Source organism: Ictalurus punctatus, chromosome 22 (genome assembly GCF_001660625.3).
Source record: "Ictalurus punctatus breed USDA103 chromosome 22, Coco_2.0, whole genome shotgun sequence".
In the NCBI taxonomy this organism is placed as follows: Eukaryota; Metazoa; Chordata; class Actinopteri; order Siluriformes; family Ictaluridae; genus Ictalurus; species Ictalurus punctatus.
The window spans coordinates 5,886,719-5,908,883 of NC_030437.2; the positions used below are offsets into that span (position 1 = coordinate 5,886,719).

Below are 22,165 nucleotides of genomic sequence, written 5' to 3' on the forward strand. Positions count from 1 at the left end.
TATTAAGCTAATCAAGGACTTTAAATTCCCAATAGAGATTAAAAAAAAAAATAATCTACATAAAAGTGATAATTATATATTTAAGATTGCTGTCTTTCCTTGAGCTTTTTAAAGAATTGTAACTCTACTGGTCAGCCAGTATCGGCACTTTTTTTCTAAGACTTTTTTTGCCTAGTAAAACACCAGTCTACCAAATCCTTATATTTAGGTTACTGTGCTTCCTCTGTTGAGAATGAAGGCATACACCAACTGTATAAAGCAATACATCAAGCTAACCTGAATTTATGGGCATCGCCTGGACCTAAAATGTTTGTCTCTTAAAATATTGACCAGAGCCATATCTCCCTGCAGTTCTCGCCTGGTTTCCCACTGAAGCTAAACAGAGTTAGGCATGGCCAGTACCTGGATGGGAGATCTCCTGGGGAAAACTAAGGTTGCTGCTGGAAGTGGTATTAGTGAGGCCAGCAGGGGGCGCTCACCCTGTGGTCTGTGTGGGGCCTAATGCTCCAGCATAGTGATGGGGACACTATACCGTAAAAACAGCACCGTCTTTTGGATGAGACGTTAAACTGCGGTCCTGTCTCTCTGTGGTTATTAAAAATCCCAGGACACTTATCGTATAAGAGTAGGGGTATAATCCCGGTGTCCTGGTGAAATTCCCCCATTGGCCCTTCTCTATTATGGCCCCCAAATAATCCCCATCTCTGAATTGGCTATATCATATATATCCTCTCCACTAACAGATGGTGTGTGGTGGGTGTCCTGGCGCACTATGTCTGCCGTCGCATCATCCAGGTGGATGCTACACATTAGTGGTGGTTGAGGAGACTATATAAAGCGCTTCGAGTGTCTTGAAAAGCACTATATAAATGTAACTGTAACTATCTAACCAACTAAAAATCACTGACAAAGGTCATTTCTGTATGTTTTTTTTATTATTATTATTTTCAAATGAATTCCACTGTGAAGAACCTGTAAACCAAATACTAAAGAAACTACAGGTTCACACACACACACACACACACACACACACACACACCTCAAGCAAACATTTTTTTCCCCAGAATGCAACCGATTTTTTGACCCATACATTTCGAGCTAACAATTCAGCTAGTTATGGAAACACCTGAGGAGCAAATGCAATTCAACGCTGCTACACATGATATAGGAGTGTACCACTGTAAGACATTCATATTGGAAGTCTAGAAAATTCCAACACACTCAATTCAGCAGTAAACAGCATTGCGGCACCCAATAGTCTTGGAATTATGACTATAACAAACAAATAAAAAATATGAAGACCATACATATGATAATACATATTATTTTAGCATGTTTACTCATAGCCCTGCTGTATATAATGCTTACCTTTTGTGAACAGGCAAACCAGAACAAATCTTACACGACTGATGCTTTAAAATACAGAAGAAGACACAAAGGTGCTTAATCGTAGGAGACATCTCATAGCTGGAAGACAGAAAAGGCTGCATGTCCAGGAAAAGAAAAACTAGCCCTGTTATAATAGTGCTTAAACCGAGTCTTCTATAAGGCTTGAAATGGACACATTCCTGTAAAGGTGTAGTGCAACAAACACTTTCAAAATCAACTGCAAGGCCAAGCGGAAGATTGAGAGTTCAAATCCTTGGACTGGAAGACAGCCGTGTTTGAGCCCGGAACTTAACTCTCAAACTGCTTGCATTAAATCCTTTCAAATGTAAAATCACTTTGGATAAAAGGATTCGTTTTCAGGATTACAAACCGAAGAGCTTTGCCTTTGATTTGTCTAACAACTGGTAGATTCTGTTAAGGCAAAATCCATTATGTCTATAGCAGCCCTTTTAACACTGTTCAAAAACAAAACTATGGTTCTGTCTGATTGCTATAAAAGCACTGAGGATGGCAAGGAAGAACACTCCTCTAGTGTTTTTATCAGGATTTACTTGACTGTAGAGAAATATCACTTAAGCAGAGTGCACATGAATGTCCTTTTGAGTCTCTTGAGTATGTCCAACAGAACTGCAAGGCCTTTGTGTCAAATATCCATGATTTGAAAGCAAGTAAGGAGCTAGGACTTGGTGGAGTGGTGTCTGGAGTTGACAACGGCCTGCTTTGCTTCGTCTGGAAGGAGTGTTGGGTCGGTCAAGATGGAGGTGGTGGTGCTTAGCTGTCTCAGCGTCCCTAAAACCACTGTTACGTAAGAGGAAAAGAAAGAGAAGAGGAAAATAAATTTCCAGCACTTGACAGTTACTCAGCCAATTGTACTGAGTACTGCAAATGCATTACACTTCCTTCTTATCATTTAATGGAAGCTTACGTCACTATCAGCTCCATCGTTGTTTGATACCTTTACTGAGAACTTTCACATGCTTTTAATACGCTTTGGATACTGAGTAAATTGTTGCTCATCTTGATTATCAAAACACCATCTTCGAAATTGTGCAGTTCTTTCATTCATGTAGAGCTGCACTGGCAGCTTGACTTGTTTTTCACCACCCATTTTATATCGCTTTTTCATATTTTAAATGACTTTTAGACATACTGTTCATGATTTAAAAAAAAAAAAATTTAAACACGTGAACCCGAATACTGTGTCAACCTCTTTTTGTGTCTTTAATTTAACCTAGACTAGCAGGCTACGTCATGTACATCAGCTATAATCTTGCTTTATTAGTTATACATGATTTTCAATTCAATTCAATTCAATTCGATGCTTAATCAGTTAATAATCTTCACTGGGTGCTACCTTGAACACAACAGAAATACTGTACACATGCCAGCCCCACACTATAATCACCATCAAAACTTACTGGGCCTGAGGACGGGCAGCGCACAGTCTCGGTCCAGCCACTGCATGGTGGTCTCACACAGCGCGGTCTTGTTGGTGGTCGACACATTCCCATTGAAGGACTCAAACAGAGGCTTAATGATGATGCTAAACTGGAGGAACACTGTTAAAGAAAACACTTGGTGCTGTACTCGAGTTAAACAGTCATCCGAGTCCGTTCAGTTACAGATACACGGCTTGCCCGAATGTGCAGTCTGATCATGACGCCGCGTATGTCCGACAACTGTCCGCATGAGCAGTGAAAAAAACATCCAATGACTGTTTGCTATTTTATAACAGTGGTCATAGTGACTCAATTTTGAGCTTTGGTTTCAAATAACACAGAGCCCTAGTGAATATACTCTATATGGACAAAAGTTTATGGACACATCACTATCAGGCACACGTGTGCTTGTTGAACATCCCATTCCAGATTTAGGTGTTATAATAACCTCCACTTCATTTTGGAGCGTAGCTGTGGGGATTTGTGATCATTCATGATGTTGGGCGAGGAGGCCTGGAGCGCACTCGGTCTTCCAGTTCATCCCAAAGGTGTTCAGTGAGGTTGAGATCAGGGCTCTATGAAGGACACTCGAGTTCTTCCAGTCCAACCTTGGCACAACATGTCTTCATGGAGCTCGCTTTGTGCACAGGGGCATTGTCATGCTGGAGAACAGGTCTGGGCCTCTTAGTTCCATTGAAGGGAAATTGTAATGCTACAGAATACAAAGACATTCTATACAGTTGTGTGCTTCAGACTTTGTGGCAAGAGTTTGGGGAAGAACCACATATACACCAATCAGCCATAACATTAAAACCACATCATTAATATTGTTTAGGTTCCCCTTGTGCTGCCAAATCAGCTCTGACCCGTCGAGGCATGGACTCCACAAGACCTCTGAAGGTGTGCTGTGGTGTCTGGCACCAAGACGTTAGCAGCAGATCCTTTAAGTCCTGTAAGGTGTGAGGTGAGGCCTCCATGGATCTGATTTGTTTGTCCAGCACGTCCCACACATATCCCTCACGATCTCAGGAAATTGGAAGCCAATTCAACACCTTGAGCTCTTTGTCATGTACCTCAAACCATTCCTGAACAATTTATGCAGTGTGTGCTGAAAGAGGCCACTGCCCCTAGGGAATACTGCTGCCATGAAGGGGTGTACTTGGTCTGCAACAATGTTTAGGTAGGTAACAAACAAAGAAACAACCACAGGAATGTGGTTTCCCCAGCAGAACATCGCCCAGAGCATCACACTGCCTCTGCCGGCTTGCCTTCTTCCCATATCGCATCCTGGTGCCAGCTCTTCCCCAGCTACGCCACACACAAGAAACATGATTCATCAGACCAGGCCATCTTCTTCCATTGCTGCACGCTCCAGTTCTGATGCTCACGTGCTCACATTATTGTATAATAATGTCTGCGGGCTGGAGTGACATGATGGCTAGAATTCTCAGTGAATCCATGCTTCACAGCGATGAAATGCATGGAAAACATGACTCTCGCCCCAGTGCTGTATGTTAGCAGAATCCAACTAACATATTAGACTCAGCAGCACTTAACCACATGTCCGCTGGTCAGTCGGACGGCAGGATATGTTGAATACTGAAGAGACATTGCAGAGGGAAATCCTGACACGACAAGGAGAATGAGGGCAGAATGGAGGGAAAACCGGGTTAGCGAGGTGAAAAGAAGAAAAGGAAAGATGGCTGTACGACAGTGACATTTACTGGATGCATGCAAACACTCACAAAAAGGCATTCCGGTGATTTTTCACCACCCTTTTCAGTTAATATTGTCGAAATAGAACTTACTTTTACTGCGTTTGTGTTACTGATGTCTCGATTCTTCTACAAATATTTCTAAGACACTAAACCCCAACATTTCCCTGCAGCTCCTTAACCTACAGAAGCACATCTAATCCATTTTATCAACGGATTTTTATTTCGTTCAGGTGGCAGGGTGCACAAAGGATACGATCCAAAACTTCCAGTTCTGCAGAGTCCTGTTCTTCACATACTCATCAAACTTCTCCTTCATGTGATCAAATCGGTAGCGTGTAATGGGGACTCCTGTGGCTGGAAGTTGTTCCTGGCATAAACTGTAAAGACCGAAAGAGAGATGTGAACCAGCTGAACTAGAGACCTGATCTTCAAAGTCCAACTAGAGACTAGAGACCTGATCTTCAAAGGACAAGCCAGTCTTGTCCTTTGACACTTAGTACTGTTTAACTTTATATCATACTGTTAGAGTTAATACTCCGTTCAGAAGAGTGAGGACTCATATTCGCACTATCGTGTTTCACCCAGAAGAGGATGGGTTCAGTTTTGAGACTTGCTCCTTTCACATGACATCTCGGGGAGTTTCTCTATCCCACTGTCACCTCTGCAGGTTTTTAAAGTTTAACGTTTTGAAATTGACATTCTGCAGCGCCAATTTAAGGATCAAACTTCTACTTGTGAAAAATAATCTTTGTACCATGACTAATACCATGCTTTACTGTGTATGTGCCAGTTGTAATGAAAACTGACCGCATCATTGAAAGGGCATGAGGTAGTTTCATGTATTCAAGATATGTGTCGGTGGGCCTGCATCCCGCACACACAAACACCGCGCTCCTCGCGCAACTTCCGGCCGGGTGCTGAACGGACAGCGCCATTTCAGCACTCCGACTGCTTTGAACAAGAGAGAGCGTGGCGTTGAGGTGGGGCAGCAGAAACATACACGATTGGCTGTCAATGAGTGGAGCAGCTTCTCCTCACCGTCTGGCAGAAGAAAGCCGACCTGACTATAAAAGGGAGCAGCAGGGACAGCGGGAGAGTTCATTCTCTGAATGCGTGAGTATTGACGCATATCCCTGTCGGCCCTCCAGACGCCAACGACAACAGCGGAGAAGAAGCTCCCCGGCTGTGCTGCACCCCTCGCTGGCACCCTTGGTCTGCTCTACGCCCCCCGGGTCCCGTCTCGCTGCTGCTCCAGCCTGCTCATCGCAGCCCCCACCGGGACAACACCATCACCATCGCCACGCCCCCCACCGCCACCCCTCCACTTGAACCTAAATAAAAGAGCACCTTATTTTCCACTACCACCGCCTCCAGCGTGTATGTGTTCAGCCTGTCGCAGCCGAGAGTGGCCGCAGATAATGCCATGATTTTGTGTTACCTTCTGTGAACTGGAAACCCTTTTGGCTGTTGGCACCAAATATTATCACGTTCAGATCCAAAATGGATTCCCAGGTCACAGGCTGTAATGCATAATAATCTCTAGATGAATGGATAAAAGAAAAATTTATTCCATGGACTTTTTAAATTAATTATATTTAAAGAAGTATAAGACCTGGGCTTTCAAAAAAACCAAAATAAAAACCCATAAAGATGATTTAGGACCTCAATTCATACGATCAGTTATGCCATGATGACTTCAGGACTGCAATTGCCACAAACAGTTTAGCACTCAAGTCTCCATCAGTGAACAGTGGAGAATTCATCAAAACAGACTTCATGTAGAAACTGTAATGAATTTCCTGGTTACACAACTGCACTATTTGACCATATAGTACACATTTACAGAAGGGATTTGTTTATTTTATAATCGCACTATCGGGTGTCACCCAGATGAGGATGGGTTCTCTTTTGAGTCTGGTTCCTCTCAAGGTTTCTTCCTCATGTCGTCTCGGGGAGTTTTTCCTCACCACCGTCACCTCTGGCTCGCTCAATAGGGATAAATGCATACATTAAAAATTTATACCTGGAGTTTATATATTTCAGTAAAGCTGCTTTGGGACAACGTCCATTGTTAAAGGCGCCATACAAATAATACTGAATTGAACCGGCCTGAAAACTTACAATTATTCTCATTTTGCGACATTCAAAGTTCTTGTATTTCAATTTTTTCTTTTTACTGAGACAAATTCAGATCCTGATAATTAAAATAACGGCACACGTACTTTATGGACGCGTTGAGTTCCTCGATTTCCTCCCGCAGTCTCCTAGTCTCCTCCTGAATTTGGTGCCTCTCCTGCTGCAGTTTTCCGATGTAGTCCACCGTCTTCTGAAGGGTTGTAGCATTACTGATCTGGAACGCCGAATACAGAGCGGAGGACTCGGTGTTACACACCCTTTCACAGATTTACATTCATTATTACACATGAATAACTGCATGTGTGAGAAACCATTCGCTATAGCTGGTCCATATGAAAATATAATATGGACATGGTGATGAATTATGTCACAATGCACTTTTCTGAGATATTACGGATATTCCATTTTATATTAGATTTATATTTCATTATAAACTGACTGGGAGCAGATGTCGGTTTTCCAACAAACCTATATATTGTGATGCATATTTTGTATCGTAGTATGTCTTTTTTTCCCCACATATTCGTGTCATATCGCTAACCCCTACCATACACCATGCTCGGACATTTCGCAATATCATATCTCATGTAGGACAAGTAGAATAAGTAATGAGTATTGTATAATAATAGGTATTTCACACTGTTGTCTACACCCTGCTGGGAGTTTGAGGGAAAAACCCTTCGGTCAGTAATGCCCACAGAACCAAAGAACCCCGGGTCGGTTCCTAATGAACTGCCTTTCACTATATCCAATGTTAAAGCAGATATATTCCATGAAATCAGGTGAGCCTTGTTGTGCTCAATAGTGCCATTCTTTACCACAGTGAAGTCAGACCACATGTTTAGCACAGTGTGCATGTAAATATCACAGGGATAACGTAAAAGATTCTGTTTTTACGGGTAGACTCCGCCGTTAAATACTGCAGTCTTGTTTGAATCGAATGGAGTATCAGTATCAGGACTGAGAACACTGATTATCAAGCGTCAGTATGAATACGCAACTGTAACATTATTTGTCTTTATCCACAGGTATGTAGATCGCTAAACAAAAGGTCCAACGCCAATACCTACTTGCGTGCAAATATTAATAAATAAATAACGGGTATGTTTACATTTGTTTGTGATTTGAGAGAGGGAACGAGGCTGCACAGCGTCTTGAAGCCGACGTTGATGTTGGATCGCCTTTTCTGCTCCGCCGATTTGTGTTTCACGCGACGATTCTGATTTAAAAAAAAAAAAAAAAAAAAGACAGACAGATCAGACAAGACAGAAAAACAGATATACAACATACAAAAAAAAAAGAAGCAGCTCAAGATCATTATCAACAAGGGGAAAAAACACTTTAATACTTTAATCTCTAAAACCAGAATTAGATGAAGGTGATATGTGGGCATCACTGACTACGTTTACATGGACAGCAATAATCTAATTATTGACCTTAATCTGAGTAAGATAATAAGTGTATGTGATATAATAATGTGATTAAGGTGTTTACATGAGTCGCTTTTAGAATACTCCTGTCATGTTCCCGTTTAGATTAAGAGCCCGCATCATTACGTCACCGCGCCACGCCGTCCGACGTCCCTCCAGAATTTCACGTATCGACATACAGTTCGTCTTCGTTATGGGACCGTGTACAGTTTGGGGTGTTTTTATTTAAATTTTTACGAACGCTTTAAGTGCAGTTAATTATCTGTCATGCTGTACGTGCTAACAGACGACTGCTTGAAGCCGTGGGCTGCGTCTCAAATCGCATACTTACCTACTGTATAGTAGCCGAGATGCATGTATTTTCCCCCACTGCAGGCCTATAGTAGGCAAGTACGCAGTTTGGGACGCGGCCGAACTCTCTTGTTCGCCGTAAAACGTAAAACTGCCGTGTGTGATCGTGTCCTGTCGCAAAATGCGGTGAAAATGCTCACACGACGTTCATAATGTGATTTAAGGTGTTTACATGTCTGTAATACACGTCCATAATACGACTAAAACAGGAGTAATCCACCGGTCTTAATTCGATTAGAGCTTAATTAGATTATGACCTTAATTAGAATAAGGTTGCTGTTTACATAGTAGTTTCTTAATCAAAGTATGGTCTTAATTAGATTAAGAGTGGATTATTGTTGTCCATGTAAACGCAGTCACTGATGAGACTAAGGGTGCGTTCATATATGCAGGGTTTTAGTCCATTTGAATGTGCATGTGCTCTGGATGAAAAATTATTGATCTGAGTGAGGTGACCTCGTTCCGCTTCCATGTGATCGCTAGTGCAGTGAGGAAGTGGTCTGACCCTGAAGCGACCCTACCGCAGGAAGTGAACTAAACATGACGTTCATTTTAAGCACTTTTTATTTTGTTTTTTTGGGAGTTGAGCCAACAAACAGAGCTTTATGCCATGTGTTCTGAATATTCTAGACTGATGAACAAGAACAGAAAATAAATGCTGGATGTGATACTAAAATAACGTTAAACTAGTTATTTATATTATATAACTATCTCAGGCAACAACTTAATACAAATTTGGACTTTAAAAGGCCCTAAAATGCTATTTCTTTACAACCAGTGTTAATAATAGCAGTAGCCAGTTGCTGATTAAATGCAACTACCATGTGGGGGGAAAAAAAAACCACACTAAATGTGGCTAACAGAACCATGAAATTTACTATGGACACCGGGAGTGCAGTATAACACACATAACACACATTTAATCTAAATAAGGACTCTAAGAAAAGGTACCTGATTGGGCTCGTTCTTGACCAGGCCTGAGGTGCAGCTGCTGAGTGGAGACTGTGGGCTCGGAACCTGCTCTGCACCCAACGGTGAGCCTTGACCCGAAGTTCGCCCATCTAATGCTGAAAAATAGCACGAACACGTAACATAATAAACACAAAACGGAAAGAAAAAAAAAATCAACCAAGCAACTCTTTTTGGTCCAGACGTCAGCCCGCAGATTTTTTGGGGCGTTGTAAAAAAGAAGAATTTTGGAATATTGCCTCTGACCTGCACAAGTTGCTGGAACTGAGCTCTTATTGCTAGATAAGGTGGCTTCCTCTTTAGGCACAATGTGCTGAGCGGAACTCTGACTTGGGGGGAGAATGTGGAAGCCAGGCCCCTGTGAAAAGAGCGTTCTCTTTTAACAGAAACTGAGAGAAAAAAAAACGTCTGTAAAAACTTTTGAATTACAAGAAGGTAATAATGAAAGAGAAGGCTTACGCGTGGAATACCGGCGGAAGTGATGACCACTCCTGTAGTAGAAGCAACGTCGGTTTTAAGGTGGGACGGAGTGACGAGAACCGCACCCGCAGGTCCTGGAGAAAAACAACAATGTTGATAGCAGATTATACGGGCTATTAGGCTCCGCGGCGCTCAGTACGATTTGAGCATCAGTCCCTTCTCTGGCCAGATGTACCCCCGTATTATCAGGTGTGTTAGGAGATCTGCAGTGCAAAACTTGTCCAGGAGTACAATCGGAAACCTTTAACACAAGGCCTAATAAATACTGATTTAAGCAGCGTATATACTGTATACTGTATATTTTGAACGTGGTGTGGACACTCACCTGTCAGAATGAGGTGAGATGATGCAACTGAAGTAGCAGGGACTATGGGCACGTGGCGGCTCTTTTTAGCAGAGCCAGCAGGCTGGATGGGTCGTGGCAGGGCAAAGCTCTGAGATTGGGGGGGCAAAGAGATACATGGGAGAGCCTGATCTTGACGAGAAGGCCTGGGTGAAAGGGCAAAGGTTGACCTGTGCGTGGCAGTGGCGCTGGGTGTCACTGAGGAAGAGCCAGCGTGCGTGACTGTGGATGGAGATGAGCTTCTAGGGACAGTGCCAACAGCCTGGCACTGCAGTGAGTGAGAGGGCGGAGGAGGCCGAGGGGCCGGGGGTGGCATGACAGGGGTTGAGGCGACCAAGGGTGGCATTTGTTCTGTGAAAAGTGGCAGGTAGTCCTGTTGGTATGCAGTGCCTACGGAGCTTATATTGTCTTGACTGGGTATTGAAGGAGGACTTGGGGCCAATGAGATGGACAGTTCTGATTGCAAGTTAATTGGAGATAACAGTGAAGCCTGGGAAGAGAAATACGCCATCAAAAGAGTGAGTGAAAACACAGCAAACACGGTATTTCTCAATACATTATACTGTGTGATCCACTCCGAATCTGTGTCGATCCTTTGCTTACAGTACAATGACTAAATCAAGTTATGGTTAGAGGACTTAACTAGAGAGCAGACCCACTGTATAGCAAATGTGTCAAACATGTGTGAACTATGCATGCCTCTATTATGTAATCACTAGTACATTACAGAGTAACGTAAGCACGGTACGTCTTCGTGTTACAGTCAGTACTGTTTATTATTGTAATCAAATTCAGCAATGTTTTACTCTGAGCACTGGTTTTTAAAATTGGATACTGAGTGAAAGCAGATCACTCGATTAATCGGTTATTAATAGGTTCTGCCCAACTTATCTACTGGTATCGGTAAAATCCACTAAACGGTCAACCTTTAGTATTATATATATTAATAAGTCACGCTCATCCTGATATAAACACTCAGAAAGAAAAGGTCTACTGGAAACCTAGCGCCTTTATACAAACTCAGTTACGCATACAATGTGAACCTGCCAGTATACACTTGTGTAACTCTACAAGCAGAAGCTCAAGTTGATACACGTGTCAACATAAACATAAAAGTGTGTGGATCTGGAGCAGCACTGGTACCTGCGTTTGGGTGCTGCTACTGCTGCTGGATAAGGGAGTGGCGGTTGGGGCAGTGGGTGAGGTTGTGGGGTAGAAGGGTTGACGCAGGGAGTGAAACAGATCTGGTTAAGAGGAGAAATCAAGGAAGTGAGATAATGAGGAGCTTATGCACCTATAATTATAAAACTGCACTACTTCCGTGTGATTTAATTAGACGTCTGTAATGATAAGTAATGTGAAGTATGAATCTATGTTGGTGGTTTAGTAAGCAGGGAAATAATTATTTTATTTACAACAAACAACTAGAGTGAGTGTATAACAACTAGAGTGAGTGTATAACAACTAGAGTGAGTGTATAACAACTAGAGTGAGTGTATAACAACTAGAGTGAGTGTATAACAAGTAGAGTGAGTGTATAACAACTAGAGTGAGTGTATAACAACTAGAGTGAGTGTATAACAACTAGAGTGAGTGTATAACAAGTAGAGTGAGTGCTGAATTTTTCGCTGAATATCATACTTTTCGGTGCGTCCCAGTATAACAACCTCGAAATGTTGGTGTCAGGTGTCACCAACATTACAGAGATTTATTACATTTGTTCTACCGTAAAATAACACAAGACGTGTGTTGTACAAATTCCCACCCAAAAAAGCTATGACATCGATAAGCTGATTAGACTACTTCACATGAGCTCGACAGCACACTGACAGTACGTGATTAAACTGTTACGTCAAAACACCTCAGGAATAATAACATGAAGAGCCGAGTACTCGGCATTATATAGAAGGAGAAATGCAGAAAAACATACAACATGGCCAAACGGTCTAAAACGGCAAATGACAAGCAGAATGGTTCCTACAGTGTGTGTGGGCTGACACTGAGGCGGAAATGCTGCTTAATGTTAGACTTGAATACAAAGTCATCGAGACCCAAGTCTTATCTGAAACGATCGGCATTTTCATAAATAAGCATTTTTCGCCCGTCCATGTGAAAATACCCCTACTTCCAAATATCAAAAACTAACGCCGGTGCCCTCTAATCCCATCAAACACCAAGAACCAGCTCCATATGGTTCACGGAAATCAAAGCTAGGGTTTAGGTTTGATAAAGTGTATATCGTTCCGTCTGCGCAGATCAAGCAAGCTTATAATCTCCATCCGGGTCAATCATCTACCAGCAAATCAGCAAAAAAAAAAAAACACATCCGACTGCGTGACCAAGATAAAAGTGATACGATTTAACCTTGAAGAGGCTCGAAAGTGTCCATGAAGTCCAAGTTGGGCTGCAGTGGGATGAGGCCAGGCTGGATCATGTCTGCGTTACCTGCATGTGCTGGGAGCAATGAATCAACGAATGAATCAATCCTTACAAGTGGTCACTGATTACAAAATGTCTGCTTTATTTGTATTATGTCATGTTGTGTCCATCATGTGGAGAAGCTTGGCAGATTTGGCGCATACTTGTTACCGTACTCTTACCGATCTCTCTGGGATTAGGCCAAGGGACAGGCTGGTGAGAAGAAAGCGTAGAGAAGAGCGTGTCTGAGAACTCGGACATGAGCACATCCATGTCGAAGATGGGGTCCATCTCCATTGGGGTGGGAGAGTTGCAGCTCCTGCGAGAGCTGCGGCGGGTGAATCCCGCTGCCTCGTCTTCCTGGTAGAAGGGCATACGGAGGATGTCGGGATGCACTTCGCCAAAAAGTGAGAACTGCTCCTCTGCCCCCTTTGGGAGGGCAAAAATGCAACAGTGCAGGCCAGGTTACTGGACAAACAAGGTTAGTGCAGGCAAAATGCATACAGCTGATATGAAGAGCTTTACAAATGGGGAGCTTTTCATGTGTTATAGTACATATACAGTGGGGTGCAAAAATCTGAGGCCACAGAAAATATTTCAAACAAAGAAATTTTTAATATTTTAATTTTTAATAATCAAGATTAAATTTGCAATTTGCTACACAAGATGTTCTTACTGTCAGAAAACTAAACACCAGTTTGAGAGTCCTGACTTTTCTCTAGCTAAATTCTGTTTTAGCTGATTTTTCAGTAGGTTGGTGTGGTCTAAATTTAACCAATCAGGAATGGCTCATCAGCGTTGCCAGATTGGGTGATATCCCTTTTCAAATAACACAAGCACCCCTTTTTTGTTGTTGGTAAATATTAGTTTACTGTTTTGTTGATCGAGCACTATTTCTATGTCCCTGTTTAAGCGTAAACAAATGTGTGATATTGACCACGCTAACCGCTTTTGTACAGAAGGTCAGATTTTCCTCGTGTCTAATCTCTTCTATTGAAGCGTGTTCAGACGGCACTCCAGCGGATTCGATATAAAATGGATCGTAAGGTTCTACACAAACCCTGAAATTCATGTAAATAAATCAAAGGTTCTACTTGGCACTCCAGTTGTTGTCAGTAATACCATTTGTAATGAAACTGGCTGCATTAAATTAGAAACGAATGCAAAATAGATGCACTTTCATTAGTGCTCTCAGACTTGTGGACCCCACTGTAGGTCAAATCTTTCAACTTCAACTTTAAATTAATCTGCATACGTTATTATTCTGCGTTCATCCAGAATACTTAGATTTGATTATTCAAAACTGCTTGCCGTACAATGCCAGCAACACAATTCGTACAAATAATGCCATCACTGCACGGCAACAGAGCGAAAATTTGAGATGATGCATTTGTTGTCTGCCTTTTTCAGCTTGTATTTTGGATGCGATTAGTCCCACAGCAGTGTCATGTACATTACACCAAGCAGGATAATACTGTTATACAAGACTGCTAGTACTGTACAATATTCCTATATATAGTGCATAAAGGAAACCAACACATATCATATATATAATATCAATGTGAGGCTATTAATGCACATTAAGAGCGCCGCACAGAACCAGGCATCTTGGCAATGCAATGTTTTGAGCAAAAAATCTGAGACGCACAAAATCAGTAGCGTTACCTTGAGTAGGCTGGAAAGATCATCATCTTTGTGCTTCTGTAACTGGGAAATAATACAATTAATAAGGTTAAATGGAAATTATTTGTGAAGCTCAGACATAATACAGTCATGCAATCAGCAATACTTTGTACTACAATGTAAAATATTATATATATATATATATATATATATGTCAAGAAATATATCTAAGTAACTATAACTCATTTGGATTTTGACATTAGGTCCAGAATCTCACACACACACAAAAAAAATCAAGGTCCTGAGGCCTACCTGGGACCTTAAAAATCCTCATCACAAAGTACCTCAAACAGTTAAATAGGTGACCTACCCTTTTCTTGAAGTACGTCCTCCATTTATGGTACTCTCTGAGAACAATTTCGATTCTTCTCTTCCAGTATTTTCCTTCTGTAGCTATTGCCTTAGAAGACACACGAAGACAACAACAACATTGGTGACTTCTGGTGATTAAGAGCAATCACATCTGCAGAGTAAATATCTATTTATCAGAAACCTGTACGGGTCAGCGAGAAGTAAATCCGCCGTAAGTATACATTCCGTCATTGCACAGCATGGACATGAGCACGATTCATGTGATGTAGAGAGCTGAAATTCAGCTCCCCTTCCTAAAAACTCTCACAGGTTACGTCTCTGTCCTAATCCCATACTGTGTAACTGCATGAAGGTGTGCCTATTCTGCCCTAGATCTTAAAATTATTTAGCATAATTTTAACTGTACAGCAGTGTATGTGAACGTAAATCTAAATGTCCATATTTGTCTTTACACGTACAAGGTTTTGCTATAAATTGTCCCTACTTGTGAATGAGTGTGTGAATGTGTGTACGCATGGATGAAATGCTGTCCCAACTGATGTTTTCCAGACTCCGGACTCACCACAAGTGCGTATATGTACCTGCCTCAAAATTTACCTTCAATTTACATCAGGAATGATCAGCAGTGGCTGGGAAGCCCTTAGTAAACGCATAATGAGATGAGAAAGGAACCCGTCCTCTTCTGGGATGAATCCTTACAGTATACAGGTGTAACAGATTAAAAACAAACAGTACTAAGTGCGTTGAAACGACGTTCGGTACGAGCAGATTGTGTTGTCTTTATGATTACTGCAGCAGTTCTTATGAATTACTAAACTAGTTTTGGGAAGAAAGCCCCAGATGAAGAAGCAGCAGAAGAGCATCAAGGACGAATCAAGCAGACCCAGGGGATAAGGAATCCTCCGAGTAAGATCACGTCCGATTTTTTAAAAAATTTCCGTTTCTAACTTGGAATAACCAGCATGCAGTCTGCTTTTCAAAGCATCAGAGCTGGCTGAAGTCATCAGCAACCTGTTTGCGTCAGATTATGGATAAGGTCTTGTTTTGGTTTGCATTGAGCGCTACATTGAAAACACGAGGAGGTTAGACATTCCCCGGTTTAGCTGACAGATCGATTGGTCTGTGTTACTGGAAATTGATCACAACCCAAAAAGTACAGCATGGTGTCCCACAAAAATCGCTTTTATTGTTTCCATTTACATACCTCCCAATGAACATGTCATGTGCAAACATATTGCTGGCTTTCACATCTATTATGATACATTTTTGAAATTGTAAACCGCTTTGAGTGATATAAAGGCATTATAAATAGAAACTGATGTGAGGATTCTCAGATAGCAAATGTGCCTGAAATAAGGCTACAGTTTGACAGCTATTCGGTGAAAACAAAAGGACTCTGGCATAACCAAACGCTGGTCTATCATTTGATTCCCATATTTGCTAACGTTTCGAAAATGTCATATCATCGTTGCAAAGCCAAAAGAAGACATGCTGGCCATTCATGATGCTGTGTAACTAGCTAATCGACTCGGGCTGCCTACTTAGTTCTTCGTTAACTACAAAGTCTAGCTAATGCTAGCATTAAAATCTCTAAACGGCTTAGCTGCTGGTGTATCTTAATGACCACTTGAAGCAGTATTGCCATATCCTCCCGAGTACTTCACTTAGATGTAAGGAAGTGATTGCCTCAGCTTAGTCGGTTTTAGACTCAAAACAAAAAAAGCGCTATTAAGAAGTAATATGTATTATTAGTATTCATGTAACGTGTCACGTTTGTGCATAACTGACAGGATGCAGCTGATTTGATGGTAAAAGTCTGTACTTAAAATTGTAAAAATGTTCAAATCAAAATATCGTGAGCAAACCTAAATAACATGATGCATATTGTGTCATTTTCTTGAGAATGGCGATATGATATTTACAATACACAATGCACCACCATTCCTATACATTTACTGAAAAGGCTCTCTCCATTCCTACTGTACTTAATGTCCCCGTCTGAAGACGACCACAGCGTTACCGCTGTCGCCCATTCATAACCAGCTCGCTACTCATTCATCACTACCATCTCACCTCTGCAGGTCGATGGACTCCTGAATCCATGGTCCCATCCAAAGGCGTAACGAAATGGCAGACTGGGTTCTCTCGTTTCTCCACATCTGCACAAGATGAATTCATGAGAAACGACGATAAGACCGATGACCATGACACAAAGATGTTAAAAAAGGTGTTAATGTGCGGTCACCAGTCCTTACACTGAATGTACCAAGCCCTCCAGATGGCATTGTTCAGGCGAATCTTGTCCCTCCAAAGAAGTTTCAAGCCTTTGAAGTTCTTCCATTTTGGGGACACCAATCTCCCACTGATGGTGATAAAAACAACAACACGCAAGACAGGGTTACAAAAGGTTTTTCCCTGGACTGACTACAACAATTCTATGCTGTTACTTTTGAGGCACATTATCTTGCATCATTGAACATGGTTGAACATCCACAATTCTCCTTACTGTCCACCTTCTCGTATTGGGCCTTCAGACCTTTAACTCATCCAGTTCTAAAGCACTGATTTAACAGCATATGTCTACTTTCACATCCTGGATTATGACAGCATCTATTTTTCCTTCACAAATATTCAGCTCTCATCACGTGTCCTTGTGCACGGGTTTCTTTTCCCTGAACTCTTCTTCCAGTCTTGGCCGGTTTCCATCCCATGCATCTCGTGTCACATGATAAACTGCAAGTGTGAGTGCTTGCACACATGTTTCCTCTACAGCACAAAGAGCCAACTTTCCATACTTTTAAACTTCCTCTTGCACACTGTCCTAACAATCAGAAACACTTTTTTCTCCAACATAAATGTACACGCACAGAAAAGCATGATGAGATTTTAAATTGAACACACACACTTACACATGGGGGCTATAGTTATATAGCTATAAATTCAATCACATTATAAACATCTCATGTGATGTCACCAAGCAGTTGATAAATCCCGTCTCAAAAGGGTTTCACTGTATGTGAAACAGTGCAGTTGACGACAGGGGGAAACAACAAAACCTAATCAGGCTAATTTTCTAATTTTGGGTGAACGTGTGTCCACTGTAGCCTCAGATTCCTGAGTGAAACCTGGTGTTTTCTTCTGCTGTTGAAGCCCATCCACTTCAATATTTGACGTTCTGAGTTGCTTTTCGGCTTTTAGAGCGGTTATAAAGAGCGCTTGTATAGAGCGGTTGTATTGATTGCTTGTAAAGAGCGGTTGTACAGAGCGGTTGTATCTAGCACTTGTATAGGAGCGCTTGTATAGAGTGGTTATAAAGAGCGGTTGTATATGAGCGGTTGTATTGAGTGCTTGTAAAGAGCAGTTGTACAGACCGGTTGTATCTAGCGCTTGTATAGGAGCGCTTGTATAAAGCGGTTGTATAGAGTGCTTGTAAAGAGCAGCTGTACAGAGCAGTTGTATATAGCGCTTATAAAGAGCGCTTGTATAGGAGCGGTTGTATTGAGCGCTTGTAAAGAGCGGTTGTACAGAGCGGTAATATAGAGTGGTTGTATATAGCACTTGTATAGAGCGGTTATAATGAGTGCTTGTATAGGAGTGGTTGTATTGAGTGCTTGTATAGAGCAGTTGTATACAGTGCTTGTAAAGAGCGGCTGTACAGAGCAGTTGTATATAGCGCTTGTATATGAGCGGTTGTATAGAGTGCTTGTAAAGAGCGGTTGTACAGAGCGCTTGTAAAGAGTGGTTGAACAGAGCGGTTGTAAATAGCGCTTGTATAGAGCGGTTATAAAGAGCGCTTGTATAGGAGCGGTTGTGTTGAGTGCTTGTAAAGAGCGGTTGTACAGAGCGGTAATATAGAGTGGTTATATATAGCACTTGTATAGAGCGGTTATAAAGAGTGCTTGTATAGAGCGCTTGTACACAGTGCTTTTATAGGGGCGCTTGTATAGAGCGGTTGTATATAGCGCTTTTATAGGGACGCTTGTATAGAGCGGTTGTATATAGCGCTTTTATAGGGACGCTTGTATAGAGCGGTTGTATATAGCGCTTTTATAGGGACGCTTGTATAGAGCGGTTATAAACAGTGCTTGTATAGGAGTGGTTGTATAGAGCGGTTGTACAGAGCGGTTATAAACAGTGCTTGTATAGGAGTGGTTGTATTGAGTGCTTGTATAGAGCGGTTATAAACAGTGCTTGTATAGGAGTGCTTGTATAGAGCGGTTGTACAGAGCGGTTATAAACAGTGCTTGTATAGGAGTGGTTGTATTGAGTGCTTGTATAGAGCGGTTGTACAGAGCGGTTATAAACAGTGCTTGCATAGGAGCTTTCGCACAGAGCAGTAATATAGAGTGGCTGTCCAGAGTGGTTGTTGGCGTTCCCCTACCCTATCAGCTTAAACCAGCCTGGGTATTTTCCCCTGACCTCTCACAGAAATGTCTGCATTTCAAAACTGCTTACAACACACAAATCAAAACAGTATCCTACACACACCAGCGCCCTTGGGTTATTTTGTTCTGCACAACGAACTTTAATTACACACAAGCGTGATAATGATAACCCAGAGAAAAGACTCTATGATTAAATGTTTTCTTTTATAACCCAAGGTCAGCACTGAATTATCATCCAACTTCAACAAGATCCGCTGCTGTGAAAGAAGTAAATAAAACTCAAGACTGCGAGCACTGACACAAACAACAGCACTGTTTCCATCACACGCTCACATGCTAAGGAAATGAGCTAGCAGACTGTAGACAGGTCGGAAAGAGCGTCGTAAAGGAATTAAAGTTATACGGTCAGCTCTGTGGTGAAGTACACAGCAGAAACACCGCACGCGCTTGATTGATTAACGTGGGGTTAAAGAAGTATTAGCACGCGAGCGCGGCGCTCGTGCGTCACTCTCGAGTTTAATAAAAGGTTAGCGTCGGTTAGCCGAGGAAGCTAGCTCTCTTTCCTCATAACCACACACAGGACATAAAACTGCTTAGTTATTAAAGGAAATAAACGCGGAAAGTGGACATACTCTGGGTTTTTACGAGTTATTATTGTGATATAAGAGTGATGAGGCTAGCTAGTTTAGCTAATCATCTGTCAGAGGATGAAATTTAATACGGTCGGTCTTACAGATATCCTCTGCCTGGACACCCGGGACTCTCTCTCTCTCTCTCTCTCTCTCTCTCTCTCTCTCTCCACCCGAATCACTACAACAACTCGACCTGGTGTTGTTAGTTAAGTGTGGTGTAATAAACTCGCCTGTACGCGAGGGTCATACACTCGAAAAGTTTGGTGAGAGACGCGTCGATGGAGAGATGGGATGCGCTCGCCTTGCCGAAGTGATAAGTCTGACAAGTTTGTTTATTCACGGTGTCGAAGTCGTAGCCTTTCTTCGGCGGATGCTCGATGTGAGGAGTGGAAACCATGAAATGACCGCTGTGGATGATCTGCGGCTCTCGACCGTCGGGTTTCTTCAGTCCGAGCCCGAGGTGTGTCTCCTCGGTGTCGGAGTCGTCGTCGTGCTGCTCGCGCTTCATGCTCGGAGCGAGTCTCCTCTGTGCCCGGGTAGCCATTACACCTCCTCTCCGACTTCAGCTCTTTGTTCAGCAACTCTTCAGCCGATCTGCTTCCGATACTTCATACTAGTGTCTCTCTGATATTTGTGAAGTCCTCTGGAAGCGAACAACACGCTCACTGTTCATGTTGCTGGAGGAGTTCATTACTTTAAGAACGCACCCGTGTTCTTCAGTTTACTAAACCGAGCAACACGCACGCACGCGCGCACACACACACACACACAGGGCTGAGAGACTCGAGACAGTTGCGTTTCCGCTGGTTGCCAGAGTGGAGTTTTTCACCCAGATGTCCTTATTGACCGCGCCATTCCAGATTCATTCTCCATTTGCTGTTATAATAACCTCCACTCTTCTGGGAAGGCTTGCCACTGGATTTTGGAGCGTGGATAAGGTTTTTCTTGTTGTCCAGGTGTGCCCTGTTTGATTGAGTGTGTAAAGTATGAACAGCTCTGAATTTCTATTCTTCGTCTGAACCGTAGGTTTCACCCGTGAAGACTGCATTTGTTCAAATGAAAAGGAGAAACCAACATGATGATCAGAGAGCTGTCTATGGGAGAAAAGCAAGCCGTTTTGAAGCTGAGAAAAGAGGGGGAAATATCAGAGGTATTGCACAAGCGGGTGCACGGTGGCTTAGTGGTTGCGGAGTTTGCAGGTTCTCCCCGTGCTGCGGGGGTTTCCTCCGGGTGCTCCGGTTTCCTCCCCCAGTCCAAAGACATCCATGGTAGGCTGACTGGCATGTCTAAAGTGTCTGTAGTGTATGAATGGGTGTGTGAGTGTGTATATGATTGTGCCCTGCGATGGACTGGCACCCTGTCCAGGGTGTACCCCGCCTTGTGCCCGATGCTCCCTGGGATAGTCTCCAGGTTCCCCGTGACCCTGAAAAGGAGTAAGCGGTAGAAGATGGATGGATGGATGGTATTGCACAAGCATTGGGCATAGTCAGTAAAATAATTCGGAGCGTCCTCTATTAACAGTCAGGCATGGAACGGGTCGGCCAAGGAAAACAACAGTAGTTGATGACAAACATTGTGAGAGCTGTGAAGAAAAACCCAAACACAACAGTTAGTGGACATCAACAACAGCCTCCACAGGGCAGGGGTGAGGGTATCACAATCCACCGTTCGAAGAAGACTTAATTCAATTCAATTCAATTCAATTTTATTTGTATAGCGCTTTTTACAATAGACATTGTCTCAAAGCAGCTTTACAGAAAGAATTTGTTATCTTAGAGAGCAGAAATATATAGAGGCCACACCACTAGATGCAAACCCCTCATCAGCAGTAAGAATTGGAAAGGAAGATTGGAATTCGCAAAGAAATACAGAGATGAGCCAGAAAAGTTCTGCAACCAAGATGAACCTCTACCAAAGTGATGGAAAGTCCAAAGTGTGGAGAAAGAAAGGATTTGCTCATGATCCAAGACATACGAGCTCATCTGTGAAACATGGTGGAGGTAGTGTCATGGCTTGGGCTTGCATGGTTGCTTAACGAACAGGCTCAGTAAGCTTTATTGATGATGTAACTCATAACGATGGTAGCAGCAAAACGAATTGAGAAGTTTACAGAAACATTTTCTCTGCCAATTTACAGAGAAATGCATCCAATCTAATTGGGAGGAACTTCACCACGCAGCAAGACAATGAAGCAAAAAGCACTGCCAACTCAACAAAGGATTTCAGTGGGGGGGGGGGGGGGGGGGGGGGGGGTGTTTTAAGTTCTGTTTGAGTTCTGTTTAGCCTTTGACGCTTGTTACATTAGTGCTGAAACCCGAGAAGGATGAGGGACGTGCTGTCGGAGAGCCCTCAACTCTGTGGGAGGATCACGGTGCTGAAGAAGAGTGAGGTGATGGTGCTGGAGCAGGTTGCCAGGAAGGACGGAGGAGTCGCTGCCATCCAATGGGAGGCAGAGAATCTGCTACTGTCCGCCTGAAAGG

The 22,165-nt window shown here is 42.6% G+C and overlaps 1 protein-coding gene across 4 annotated transcripts; it reads right to left on the reverse strand.

Moving 5' to 3' along the window:
* Positions 1–916: 916 nt before the first annotated feature.
* mlxip (MLX interacting protein) lies at positions 917–20,475 on the reverse strand. Of its 4 annotated transcripts, none has more exons than XM_053674674.1 (17): positions 19,916–20,475; positions 16,924–17,030; positions 16,742–16,827; positions 14,667–14,756; positions 14,339–14,374; positions 12,856–13,033; positions 12,620–12,709; positions 11,399–11,499; positions 10,238–10,745; positions 9,892–9,986; positions 9,679–9,790; positions 9,415–9,530; positions 7,794–7,901; positions 6,769–6,896; positions 4,800–4,923; positions 2,808–2,937; positions 917–2,187 (listed from the first exon to the last, which is right to left on the reverse strand). In XM_053674674.1, exons 1-17 carry the CDS (start codon positions 20,227–20,229, stop codon positions 2,066–2,068), a joined length of 2,445 nt encoding a protein of 814 aa, XP_053530649.1. In that variant the 5' UTR covers positions 20,230–20,475; the 3' UTR covers positions 917–2,065. The 4 variants fall into 4 exon arrangements, with proteins under 4 accessions (XP_053530649.1, XP_017307725.1, XP_053530648.1 ...); XM_017452236.3 differs by having other exon boundaries at positions 12,856–13,102; XM_053674673.1 differs by having other exon boundaries at positions 14,339–14,380.
* Positions 20,476–22,165: the final 1,690 nt, after the last annotated feature.